At 37.1% G+C, this 12,529-nt stretch overlaps 2 protein-coding genes across 2 annotated transcripts in view; one reads left to right on the top strand and one right to left on the bottom strand.

Moving 5' to 3' along the window:
• LOC113226736 (endoribonuclease Dcr-1-like) overlaps positions 1-2,084 on the bottom strand; it is a 35,519-nt gene extending 33,435 nt beyond the window's left edge. Inside the window, exon 1 of the mRNA XM_026459460.1 lies at positions 1,960-2,084. The gene's annotated coding sequence lies outside the window, so the exon portion shown is untranslated. The remainder of the gene's footprint in view (positions 1-1,959) is intronic.
• Positions 2,085-2,897: 813 nt separating this feature from the next.
• Positions 2,898-12,529, top strand: part of LOC113226735 — a 26,022-nt gene continuing 16,390 nt past the window's right edge. Inside the window, exons 1-6 of the mRNA XM_026459459.1 lie at positions 2,898-2,999; positions 4,762-4,859; positions 6,436-6,569; positions 9,392-9,512; positions 9,886-10,036; positions 12,216-12,302. Of these exons, the coding sequence (XP_026315244.1) occupies positions 2,898-2,999; positions 4,762-4,859; positions 6,436-6,569; positions 9,392-9,512; positions 9,886-10,036; positions 12,216-12,302 (693 nt within the window). The remainder of the gene's footprint in view (positions 3,000-4,761; positions 4,860-6,435; positions 6,570-9,391; positions 9,513-9,885; positions 10,037-12,215; positions 12,303-12,529) is intronic.

The following is a 12,529-nucleotide window of genomic DNA, read 5'->3' as shown; positions in this document are numbered from 1 at the left end:
GTAACAATTGAATTTACTTCTAAACTTTTTGCAAATGTAACTGTAATTTTTGAAAATGTAATGTTTGTTAATAAGCATATTTTTAAAAATTACTTCATCACCTTATTCTAGTCTAGACAATAAACAAAGAAAGTAATATAAAATACTAATAGCATTATTATTAAGGTGACTTCATTCAGCCCCTCATCACTGCGGCCATTAACTGATCTATTGTGATCATCATTAATTACAGTTCTGAGCCAAGGCTGACAGCATTAAAGAACAGAAGGATTTTCCTGACTAGACAGTTTTATATCCTCTGCATTGACCTACTTGGTTCACTTCAGTTTTTATTTTTATGGCTCCATCATTATGAGAAATGATGATTTTGCCAATGTCACGGTTGAAAGAAAAAAAACAGAACAAAAAAAAAATTCTAAGCTAAGCTCTAATAGGACATTAACCGGTGTTGGTAAGCTGGACCACGGGAGTACTCATTTGAGAATGTAAAACAAAAGACAACATTTATAAATATATGTTATTTAAGTGGATAAATTTTTGGATTTATTTAAGGGGAGAACACTAAAGTTAAGAGGTTATTTATGTTAATGGGGCAGGGGAATTTTGGAGAAAGTAAGTAAGACCTACTTGGTTGTAGCTTGTGTCTTATGGAACTTCATATGCTATAGTAGCATAATTGTAGAACAAAATTATTTTATATAGTATTTATGATTTCTTTAAATACATTTAGAGCACCGACCCATTGGACCACTTATAGCAGCAACCATAAGTTACAGGCAAGATTTTTTATACATTTTATATGGCATCGGCGCAAACTGAGTGTTCAAGTGGCCTCAACCGAGACACAAGCTCCGGGAGGAGTCTGCACTTGTTGCTGACGTCTCTCGCCTCCCGTGCACACTCAGCCACAGCCACCCAGCCCGCCAATGGTGCCGCTTTAGTGACTTAGTCTATATATCTAAGGAATTTTATGAATGTTTACTGGGCAAAAATTTGGTTTTAGCAAGAAATAAATGTTTAGTGACTTGTAGCATCTTTTCTATCCGCACTTATATTATTTTTTTAAATATAAAAATCGTGACATTGTCAAAGCAAGTAAATCTAAAGTTTAAAATAAAGCTATATTTGTATGTGCTATTTTCATATCTAACATAGGTAACACCAATGGCAAATTGACTCAGCCATTAGTAGTCAATAAACAAGATTTGTTACTAAATCTTGAATAATTGGAGGGAGTAACACAGCCAGTGTTTTCACAAAATGAATTAATAATGGATAATGAATTGCAATATAGCAAATTGTACTTTTACTTGAAATTATCTTAATCAGTTTGTTTTATTATGACATCAAGCGATAGGACGAACTAGTATCCATGACAGTTGCAGTGCCACTGAGAGCTTTAAATTACAAAAATTCCTTCAACTTCATATAATTTTTTTTAAATAATGAGAGGGAGTTCTGCTGTAATTGCAAGCATGTGAGACTTGTTAAATTGGGCAGCAGGTGCAGTGGCAGTGCCCCTCAGATCTAAGCTATTTCAAAATGAGGGTGTGTCGATTAACACCAGGTGCACAACTAATATGTCCCGCTGCTAAAAAATTCAAATACAAAAATCTTATTATACAATCTATATCTTATTGGCCAATATTGAAGGTTTCAAACATATTTCTTCAAAGCAATATATCATTTTTAATATACATTTTTAACATTTTCCGTTGCATTATGATAACATAAAAGGGGGGTGAAAGCGACGAAATCGATTTAATAGATATTCACGCACCTCCCTATTACCCTGACCTAGCGGCCAGGTTGTGCTGGTCGTAATCACGGGTTACTTTAGTTCTCATTTATATTAATTTATTACACTACGTATAATCACTGAGTACACAAATAATAAATAGACTTTATAGGTTATATCAACAAAAATGTTAATTGATAAAAAAACAACAAAATACTTACTTTTTACGCTTTCTTCGACTAAGATGGCGTGAATAACGAACACGAGAAGTTGTTTTTGACTGTTAGAATAGAACAATACATTGTTTCTCACTTGAAAGTGCTACGAAATACGACCTTTATTGTTACTTCAAACAACAGTTTTGTTCTTTGAATTTTCACTCACAGCGTCCACTTATAATCTAGATTTTTTGAAGTAAAACACTCGGCAGGTAAGAGTTAGTCAGTTATGTAGTAAAACAATAGACAATTATTTAATATTACGTTTACAAAACAATGAATGTAAGAAAATTTGCAAGCAAGTAGATAAATGCAAAGTTTATTGGCATTGCGTTTTGTTTATTGGTTTTGTAATAGCATAACTTCGTTTAACTTTGATTATTCTTATTTTTACGTAATCAATGTTTTTCATTTTTCAGAACAATTAATGTAATCTTAACATTTTCTGTTTTTAACTGTATTTAATTAAACGAAAACTTTATTTCAATTAATAACTAATCACAATTACTACTAGTGTTCCTATAAGCAAAATCAGAACGCAATCAGATTAAATCGATCGATTAAACATATATCTATATTAATAATTAAGCACAACACTACACGTCAAAATAATAAAGCGGCAAGGGCGAGTCGCATATTTGCAGAGTGTTCACAGTTTGGTTTTTGTATTTTACGATTTATTTTAAAATATGTAATTATATTTTAATAGTCATTATATCCAAAAGTACTTTTTATCCTTACTGTGCAGTGTCTCTTTTAGTATTTCTTACAAATAAAGTCATTACGTTCGTTTAGGGAAAGAAAATTTTATGGATATTTAAAGGAACCCCAAACATTTTCTGTGTTAAATTCTGTATGTATAGATGTTTTACTATGTTATATTTTACAATTTCATGATATTTGTACGGTTTTTACAAACTATTGTGTAAGAATAAGGCGCCATGGATCGTATTATAAGTTTAGAAGAAGAGATATTGCAACTACGCAAGACTTTGCAATTAAAAGAGAAAGAATTACAAGAGTTGAAAAAGAAGTGGATTCCGGTGAGTGGTTTTTTACATTATTATTTCTATTATTATGTTTTCACCTACAAGATAGACAAGGCCATACGTCGGGGCCACGTTAAGTCCCCTCTAATGATCCTTTGCTATTGAATAAATCTAATTGTCTTCCTGGAGGCCCGTCTTCTAGCCCCGGCTATAAGACGTAAATGGTTTTGTTATGGTATCAAGTGACGGGAACAAGTCGTGCGCCTGGTGGTAAGCGACACGCCTATCCATAACAGTTGCGGTGCCACTCAGAGCTTTAAATCACAGATCTTAGGGGCACTGCACCCGTCACCTTGAGACAGTTGACAAGTCCCATGTGCCTGTAATTTCACCAGCACTCTAAAATACCTACTTATTTAACAATTCTGCCCTCGTAACTAAAAAAGGCACAACTTTGCGTACTTTGTACAGCAGTTGTGCCGTTCTATGGGCAGAATTGCTGAGGACAAGCGTGCTGTACTTGCCAAGTGAACATGGGGTATGTGGTTTAGTGGAGAAAAATATGGTGTATATCACAATGGTGACTGATTTGATTGAGTAGAGTAGATTGGACAGTCTGGGATTCTTAACAGGGGACAGACGTGTGCAGCGGAGACAGGGTAGTCTCGACGGGAGATGGTAATTGAAGAGCTAGCAACTGAGGGCAATTTATGTGGTTACGCACTACTTTAAAAAGAAATTAAAAAAGCATGGAGTTTTCTCCATTGGTGAAATCAATTTGAAATAATGTAGCCTTTCATTATCTGTAAAGCTTTTTGGCTTTGCCAATTGAGAAAGCGAGGTACCACATGAAATACCTGTTTATTTGCTCCAACTGCAACAAATAAACTGCAAAATACGGCTGCCACACCACACAAGCAGTAGCGGCAGTAAAGATCCTTGTGACAGAGTTTGTCCAATGAAGTGTTGCCATCTTAACTATTTCTGCCACCAAACAATAATGTGAGCATTACTACATTCCGGTTTTGGAGGGTAATGGAGCTGGTGATATTATAGGCACACGGGACTTGTCAACTTATGCTCGGGTGACGAGAGCAGTGGCATTGCCCCTCAGATCTTTGCAATTTAAAGCTCTGAGTGGCTGCGAATTAAGGCTCTTGAGTGTAAATGCAACTGTTATGTACAGATGTGTTGTTCATCCCGTCACTTGATGTTATAAAAAAGAGAGATCATCAGCAAACATGAATAAATCAAAACCTAAACCAATAATTATATTGAGATATTAAATAATAGGGGACCCAAGTGCGATCCCTGTGGAACACCTGACACCACGGTTCTAGGGGTTGATTGATGACTGTTAATTACAACACAGAAAATTGATTTGTTATATGAGACATTAGTTTTGTCTGGACTGGGCAAAGAAATTTCCCAAGGAGCCATAAACACATACGTTTATTCAAAGAATATTGTGCAGCACGCAGTCGAAAGCTTTGCTGAAGTCTGTATATAGTAGAGTATATTAATAGTATTATTGGAGAAGAGTAGGTCTTAATAGATGTCACAGGGCAATGGAAGATATGGAGGGGGCATATGCCATGAGGTATGCAGAGTTACAATATTTATGTAATGTTAATCAAGTAGTGGGTACAGTAGGTACAGTAATGACACTTCAATTCTGGCTACCATTACCAACTATCAGGAATCTTACCCATGACATCTTTCCTTATCCAGCGCCCATAATGCAAACCTTTGCATCACCGAGATCATCATACATTGATAAATAAATATGTTTAAAAAGCTTATTTTTAAATTCTAGCTGCAACAAGTGAACGGAATCAACCAACCTGGGGAAAACCAGGAGTTTTTTAACGCAAAAGCGCAGTTTGATCGGCTTCCAAAATGGGCAATAGAAAGGTAAGATAATACATAATGAAGTCTTTTTTTTATGATACCCAGTAATGAGACGAACAGTCTTGTGCCTCTTGGTAAGCGACACGCCTGCACATGCAGTTACAGTGTCACTCCTTCTAAATGTTATCGCCCCATCGAAGTAATCGATGATTTCGCCAGTGTCAAGTTGAGGAACACTTCGGCTTTGGCACACAAGGCTTTGGGGAACGGCTTCCGCACTCCAAGGCACTTCGCCTTGCAGTTGGCCATGCCGGAGCTTTGCAGTGAGATATATCATATAGTACTCTGGTTGTAGTACCTTGATTGAAAAGGTGTTTATTATATGGACCGTGATCCGTTAGTGCTGTAGTTAAAGTGCGTTGCTCCTTGGACTCTAGATGGACTGGCATTGAGCATGGGGAGTGCTTCCCTGTCCTGTCTACAAACCGTAAAGGTTGTCCAGGTCACCCTGACATATGAAATTGACAAGTCTCATATACTGCTCGGTGGCAGAAATAGGTATTGTCGCTGTACTTCCCTGTATGAACTCTTATACAAGGCTACTGTTAGTAAACTCTATAGCTCTCTTTCTGGATCTCCCAGTGCCACATACATCCAATCACTTCCAGCCACCTTCCCCAGTATTGTCCTATGCTGTGTTTTCATTGATGTGGTTGCCACTGATCAGGTCAGTTCCATCGACCATCAACCTGTCTGCAGACATAATTATAATAATAAGAAAGTCTCTACATGACCTTGCAAAAAGCTGTAATTTTCAATAAATGCCGCATCATCAGAAAGTTCATGCAAATGAAAGAGGACAAAGTAGGGTCTTATTGCACACCCACCACATACTCGTAGGTACACGCCATACTGCATTTACTTGACTTCAGTCCGTGAATGCGTTTCAAACCAGCTAACAAGCTGAGCAGAATAAAGTAAATAATAATAATAATAGTTTATTCAGTATAACAACAGTAATACCATAGATGACAAAAACACATACAATTTATGGTTATACATAAACTGACAAAAAAAAAAGACATCGGACAGGCCATCAATCAGTTCCCAAACTAGGGTAACGCTGTACTTTGGAAGCTGACGACGATTTTCCGCCAGTAAACAAAATCACAAATATTTTACAACTGGTTATGAGGACGTGTACAGAATAGCGTAAATATAATGTAAGTAAACAAAACATGACCTGCCGATAGCCATTTTGGCCTACTCACAGCCACTTCAGCTTACTGATTTTGCGAACTATGTCAACAATATTAAGTTTTATGGAATGTCACTATCTTTACTACCATGATATTAAATTTTTGAGAAATTACTAGTTTATTATAATTAATAATAAAAAGATCGAACACGTAGAAAAATCCCTTCAATGCGGCTTTACTCGAACCAGTGACCACGCCATAACGTGGCTGACGCTGTTCCAACTGAGGCACGGAACATACCAGCCAGATCCTACGAATTTCTCTGTGTGCTTGTTGCAGATCTTTTTTTGTTGGTTATAACTAATTTTTTGCAGTTACTATATGAGTAGTTGTTAGTTTTTTTAAGAATTTATTTTTTCATTATGTGTTATTCTCCACAGATACAGTCGCCAAATTCTTCTCCCCGACATTGGAGTCGAAGGACAACAGAAGCTATGTTCGGCTAAAGTCCTCATTGTGGGAGCCGGCGGCCTTGGATGCCCAGCTGCCATGTATCTTGCTGGCTCTGGTGTGGGTAGGTTACAGATTACGCATCTCGATAAGGTGCTCGAATTTTGAATTAGGAATAAAAAATTGTCTATTAAGCGATAAATAAGATACTACTAACGACAGTTTGTAAGAAGGCCGAAGTCGAACGCTGAGGGCTTTAATCGACTCGAAAGTTGACTTGTATTTTTTTACTGCCGCGTGTTTTTCATCATATTTGCGAGGAACACACGCACGCACGCACGCACACGCACACGCACACGCACACACAGGCACACACAGGCACACACACACACACACACACACACACACACACACACACACACACACAACATTTACGGTTTTTGCAAATGGCGGGTATTTTTTTTTTTTTCAACAGATTGCCACATAGACACATACCATCCCATAGAAAGATAATACAACTCCAACTAACACTGTTTAGGAGCAAGTGTAATGAAAAAAAAACTTAAATCTTCTTCTTGTCTAGTCAATAGCAAAAACCAATAACAAACCAGTGTTATATTTCTTTGGCCCAATAAGCAGTAACTTCTATTCCCCTATCTGTTGCCATTAACAGGTTAGGAGACATAATTTGTGTGGGGGATCTGCAAGCACAATGTTTTTAAGTCGGAATGATATATCCGCCTTTTCACCATATTATCTCTACATCGGCCAATTTGTGACCTAGGGGGTAGATTCAGAACCTTACTATAACTCGGTTGTCAACCGATTTGCTTTCATTTTTATTCACAACACCCGAATCGAACGGAAATGATGTCACACCCGTACGATTACTCGAACTTCTCGACCGGCAAAGGCTACAAACGTTATTCAGAACACAGGTATTGAATGAAAGTTTCCGAACGTCCTATTGTTTACAAACCAAGAATGTAATATGGAAGTCTCTTATTGTTTTAAATAAAATCTGGATTTTGTTCAATTTTATTAATTTATTTTAATGCATTCCTACATTTTAGGCCTTTAATATTCGGTTAAATATTTATTTATTTATTATATTTTATTGACTACAACACAGAGTGGTACAAAAGGCGGACTTAATGCTAAAAGCATTCTCTACCTGCCAACCTTTAAGGAAAACGAAATTCACGAATGCGACAAATTATTAATAATTTAATAATAACACAAGTATAATAAATGTATAATCAAATATATAACAAACAAACCTAACATATACAAATTATCTGTATACATAATACGTATATTTGTATATGATATATACAATAACAGAAGATGAAGCTGATGATTATCGCTGTGACAAATATCGAGGAGTTCTGAATCGGGGTCCAGAGACAATTCTGGGATTTCCATATTGACCACTGCAACTCGCAAAAAACTTAATAGTCAATAGCCATCACCAGTAAGCTGACAACTAGTCAAAACCAATGTAATATACCCAAATACGATATATTATTAATACAAAAGATGGAACACAAAAAATAATTCCTTCTATCCGGATGGACTCGAACTAGCGACCACATCATCTCGTCACTGACGAGAGTATCTTTAAGAGATAAGTTTAAGGAAATTAATATTCTTACACTAGCGTCACAGTACATCTATGAAAATGTAATTTATGTTAAGAGGAATAGTAATCTCTTTATAATAATAATAATAACGCACACACTCAACATAGCCCCGCACTAGGTAAACCCTGTGTCGCGGGTGCCATGGACACACACATAGACAACCACAAATTACACCCAAACTCACGAGAGAAATAAATGTAGGCTATACACATATTTCTCCCAGCCTGGGAATCGAACGCAGGACCTCTGCATGGCAAAAAAAAAAGAAAAAAGAAAAAAAAAGTCCGGCATGGTAACCGTTCGGCCACAGAGGCAGTTATAAAAAACAGCGACAGACATAACATTAATACGAGGAATAAAAATAAACTCTGTTCTTGATAGTCGTCTTCACGAAGTCACAAATTCATTTAAGGGGCCAATGTATACGCTTCTATAATAAGATTCCGGTTGATATACAAAATTTTCTATTCACGAGGTTTAAAACTACAGTGAAACAAAAACTTTAGACTAAAGGTTATTATACAACTTCTGCGTAATTGGATGACAAAAATCCGTGGTAGTAACCAGTTTGTCTCTGATGTTTGAAAGCAAAAACAACAAAATATATTGTAAATGTTGAATGCGTACAAATGTCGTTTACAAAGAGCAACCCCTAGAGTTTCTTGCTCATTCTTCTCAGGGGAATCTGCCTTACGAATGAGCGGTAGAGTTTAACCATTGTGACGATTTCAAGTGTAATAATGCTTACCTATGAAATAAAGATTATATTGAATTTTGACGCTCTCGTAATTGAGCTACGGAACGAACGAGTAGACCTTACGAATTTCTCTATGTGCTTGTTGCAAATCTTTGTTTATAGTTTTTTAACGCTATAATAACGATGGTTCTACTGCAAGTACAGTGTGAATCATAATTAGATGTCCAAAATTTAAACAAAAGGGATAAATGACCAAAAAATACATTTTCACCTTACTAGCTCGGAAAGGTTTTCTTTCTCTTTAGAGATCTTCGCGCAAAAGCATTTTTTCCACGCTAGCGTGGAAAAGGTTTTTGAAATTCGAACTCGGCGATGAACTGTGGTGCACCTAACTATTTCTTTCGATGAAAAAAAACGTAATGACACGTTCAACTACGCGATTTGTGGCATATTATTTATGTAATATAAATGTTGGTGTATTTTATTTTTATTATTGTTGACATTAAATTTGACACTGACAACTAATTTTGTAGTTGAAGAGATGGGTAATCTGTAGTCCTGCAGTGGGAATTATAATAGATTAACTGATCTTTTGTGTTATTTCAGGTGAAATAGGCATTGTCGACTATGATACAGTGGATCTGACGAACATACACAGACAGGTCTTGCACGGCGAGACAGACCAAAATATGTCCAAGGCAGACTCTGCGGCGCAGGCGCTTAGAAAGTATGTTATTTATTTATATTTTAGTAGCAGTAATGCTCCTTGTGACAGAGTTAGTAGTTACTGTTTCTGCCGTCAAGCAGTAATGTGCTGTTACTGCGTTCCGGATTTGAAGAGTAAGGGTGCTTTATGTCCAAGGTGACGGGTACAGTAGCAGTGCCCTTCAGGGCTTTGCTTGGTCGCTTACCTCCAGGCGTACGACTTGTTCATCCCATCACTTGTCATCATAAAAGAAGCCGGAATTGTAACTCTACTTCCATTCCTTTCCGCAGTAATGTAAATTTAGTCTTAAAGAATTTGACACTCTGGTCATAATCACCCACTTAGGGCCCTTGTGCCACAATGCTATTGTAATAATGTAATATATTTGTTTCAGTATAAACTCTCGAATAACTATAACTCCGTTCAACGTACAGTTGTCCTCGTCTAACGCTTTACAAATAACATCTCAATACGACGTCGTTCTCGACTGTACCGACAACGTGCCGACGCGATATATGCTAAATGATGTGTGCGTACTTAGTAAGGTAAGTTATAGCAATTATATTCTGGTGAAATTACAGGCACCTGGGACTTGTCAGCTTATGTCATTGCCCCTCATGAGCCTACATTTCAGGAGGTTGGGGGTCCAATAATCCACTCGGTTCTTCTTCTTATCGTATTAGACATTATGCTATTGTGACCCAGAACTCAGCCACGCTGACCGCGTCACTAGCAGCCGCCATTAAAGCCTCAAGCGTGCAGGGTGTTAGGGCACGCAGGACACGATTTGAGGTGGGCCATCGTTTGAACTGCATCGCACAAGCAGTCCAGGTTAGAATCATCCGAAAATCCCCACCTGAACAATTTGTCCTTGCTCCGACTAACCTGAGCCCGAAGCCTATTCAAAGACGTCCAGGTCGGCCATGGCAATTCGTATCCAGGAGGAAGACTCTCAGAAGGCGGGTCAAACGTAGACGGTACAGTCATATACTTTACACTAGATACCTGACCCGAAAACCGACTTTGTCGACCTTTTGGTTCTGAGCGCAAAAATGTGTAAATGGTCGTTTCCTTAGTGAATGACATTGTTAGAAAATTTTTAAGCCAATTTGATCTTTAATGTATGGTTCTTACTTAAATAGGCCATCGTGGCCTAGCGGTATAAGGATTACTTTGCAAGTTGAGGCAAGCATGGTTCGAGTCACATTAACAATAAAATATCATTTAGCTAAGACTATATATTGTATTTTTTGTTTGTTTTTAACCTATAGATAGGTGTACGGAATGTCTAAGTCTTGTTCATACAGAAAACTAATTTCTAATTTTAATAATCCCGTTAAGTGCGGTATATTAAAACAAGAAAGAAAACTTTCAAAGTTACTAACACTTTGAAAGTAATTAAAACTGAATAGATAAATGGGAACGAAACGCGGAACAACGCGTAATCACAGAAGACACGATCGTATGCAAATTGCAGAGCGATTTTGTGATTTATTGGTCTATCCATACACACCCTACGCTTTATTAATAATATCTACCCACCCACCTTAGGCATTGTCTAGTGAGCAAATATTGTGATTTGTCAACGTCAAAAAAGTGAAACAATGCTGTTAAAAATATAAGAAACCAGTGCTCGTGGAATCGAACCATGGGTATTGTAACTGGCATTCGACAAAACAAACCGCTTGACCAATTTACTTGGATGTTAAATGACGAAATTTAGTATTGGTTTTAAAAATATGTTGATCATCTTCAAGCAACACTCCACTGTATCGCTTATACAATAAAGTTGAAATTGCTTTATTGCTTTTTTGTTTGTTCAATACGTAAGATGGCTCTCAGAACCAAAAGGTCGGTTTGGGCATGTTAGGGGGTCACCGATCTCATTTATATGACTATACTCTTTCGCGCCAAAAGTTGCTCCTAGACTGAGCCGGCTCAAATCTCAGACTCCACTCCGTGTAAATTAATATGAATAAAATAAGAACAGGCGGAAATAAAAATCACTCAGATCCGACGTCGACTACCGCCCGATGGCGACTGCCGGGGCTGCGGGCGGCATGTCGTTAAACCGCTAGGCAATTAGAAAATTTCGGTTTAATTGTGAATTTTTATTATGAATTTAGCAGGTTCTCTGTACTACTTCAAGAGAAATATCTCCATATAAAAATTATGTACAAGTCAGTCATTTTATTCTGAAATAATCCGTTTTAGACTTTTATTATAGTCTGTTTTCAGGAGTTTATGTGATCGGTTAAAGTCCGTCCTATCGTGTAACAAATTAGCACATTCTTTAGACACTATTCTTAGACGCATCGATAGTAAATACTTAAACCATCTCTCCATAAGCTCTGAGTGGCACTGCAACTGCTATGGATAGACGTGTCGCTTACCACCAGGCGCTTATCAATAAATTGCCACCTATTCACCCATAGATAATACAACTCCAACTAACACTGTTTAGGAGGAAGTGTAATGAAAAAAAAAACTTAAATCTTCTTCTTGTATAGTCAATAGCAAAAACCTATAAAAATCCAGTGTTATATTTCTTTGGCCCTCTTCATATTAGCAGGTTTTCGCGGGTGCATCTGGTCGGACACAGTGGACATGAGAGCAAGTATGTCTCATACTTTGTGTGGGGGACCTGCAAGCACAATGGTTTTATATCACAAGAAAAAAGAAAAGAAAGTTATCTGTGGTACTTAATGTTATAATCTTTTTCAGTTACCTCTAATATCTGGAAGCGCTTTGAAAATGGAAGGACAAATAACCATCTATGGATACAGAGCAAACAAAAATAGCAACGAAAAGGTTAGAAGTTTGTATATTCCTTAACAGAGGCGGCTCGCGGAAGATTTCAGAGGGAACTCACTTACCTATACATAATTTCACATTATATTGTTCCATTTTAAACAATGTCACTAAACAACACTACGCTCTTAACAACGATTGAATAATACTTTTACAATACAATAAAATGCGAGCGAAAAAAATACGGTTTGTTTATTTGACGAATAAAACTGGCAACAGCGCGCGGA

This window comes from Hyposmocoma kahamanoa, unplaced genomic scaffold (genome assembly GCF_003589595.1).
Source record: "Hyposmocoma kahamanoa isolate Upper Pololo Valley unplaced genomic scaffold, ASM358959v1 198, whole genome shotgun sequence".
Classification (NCBI taxonomy): Eukaryota; Metazoa; Arthropoda; class Insecta; order Lepidoptera; family Cosmopterigidae; genus Hyposmocoma; species Hyposmocoma kahamanoa.
The sequence above is the reverse complement of the archived record's forward strand: the minus strand, read 5'-3'. Positions and strand labels throughout refer to the sequence as shown.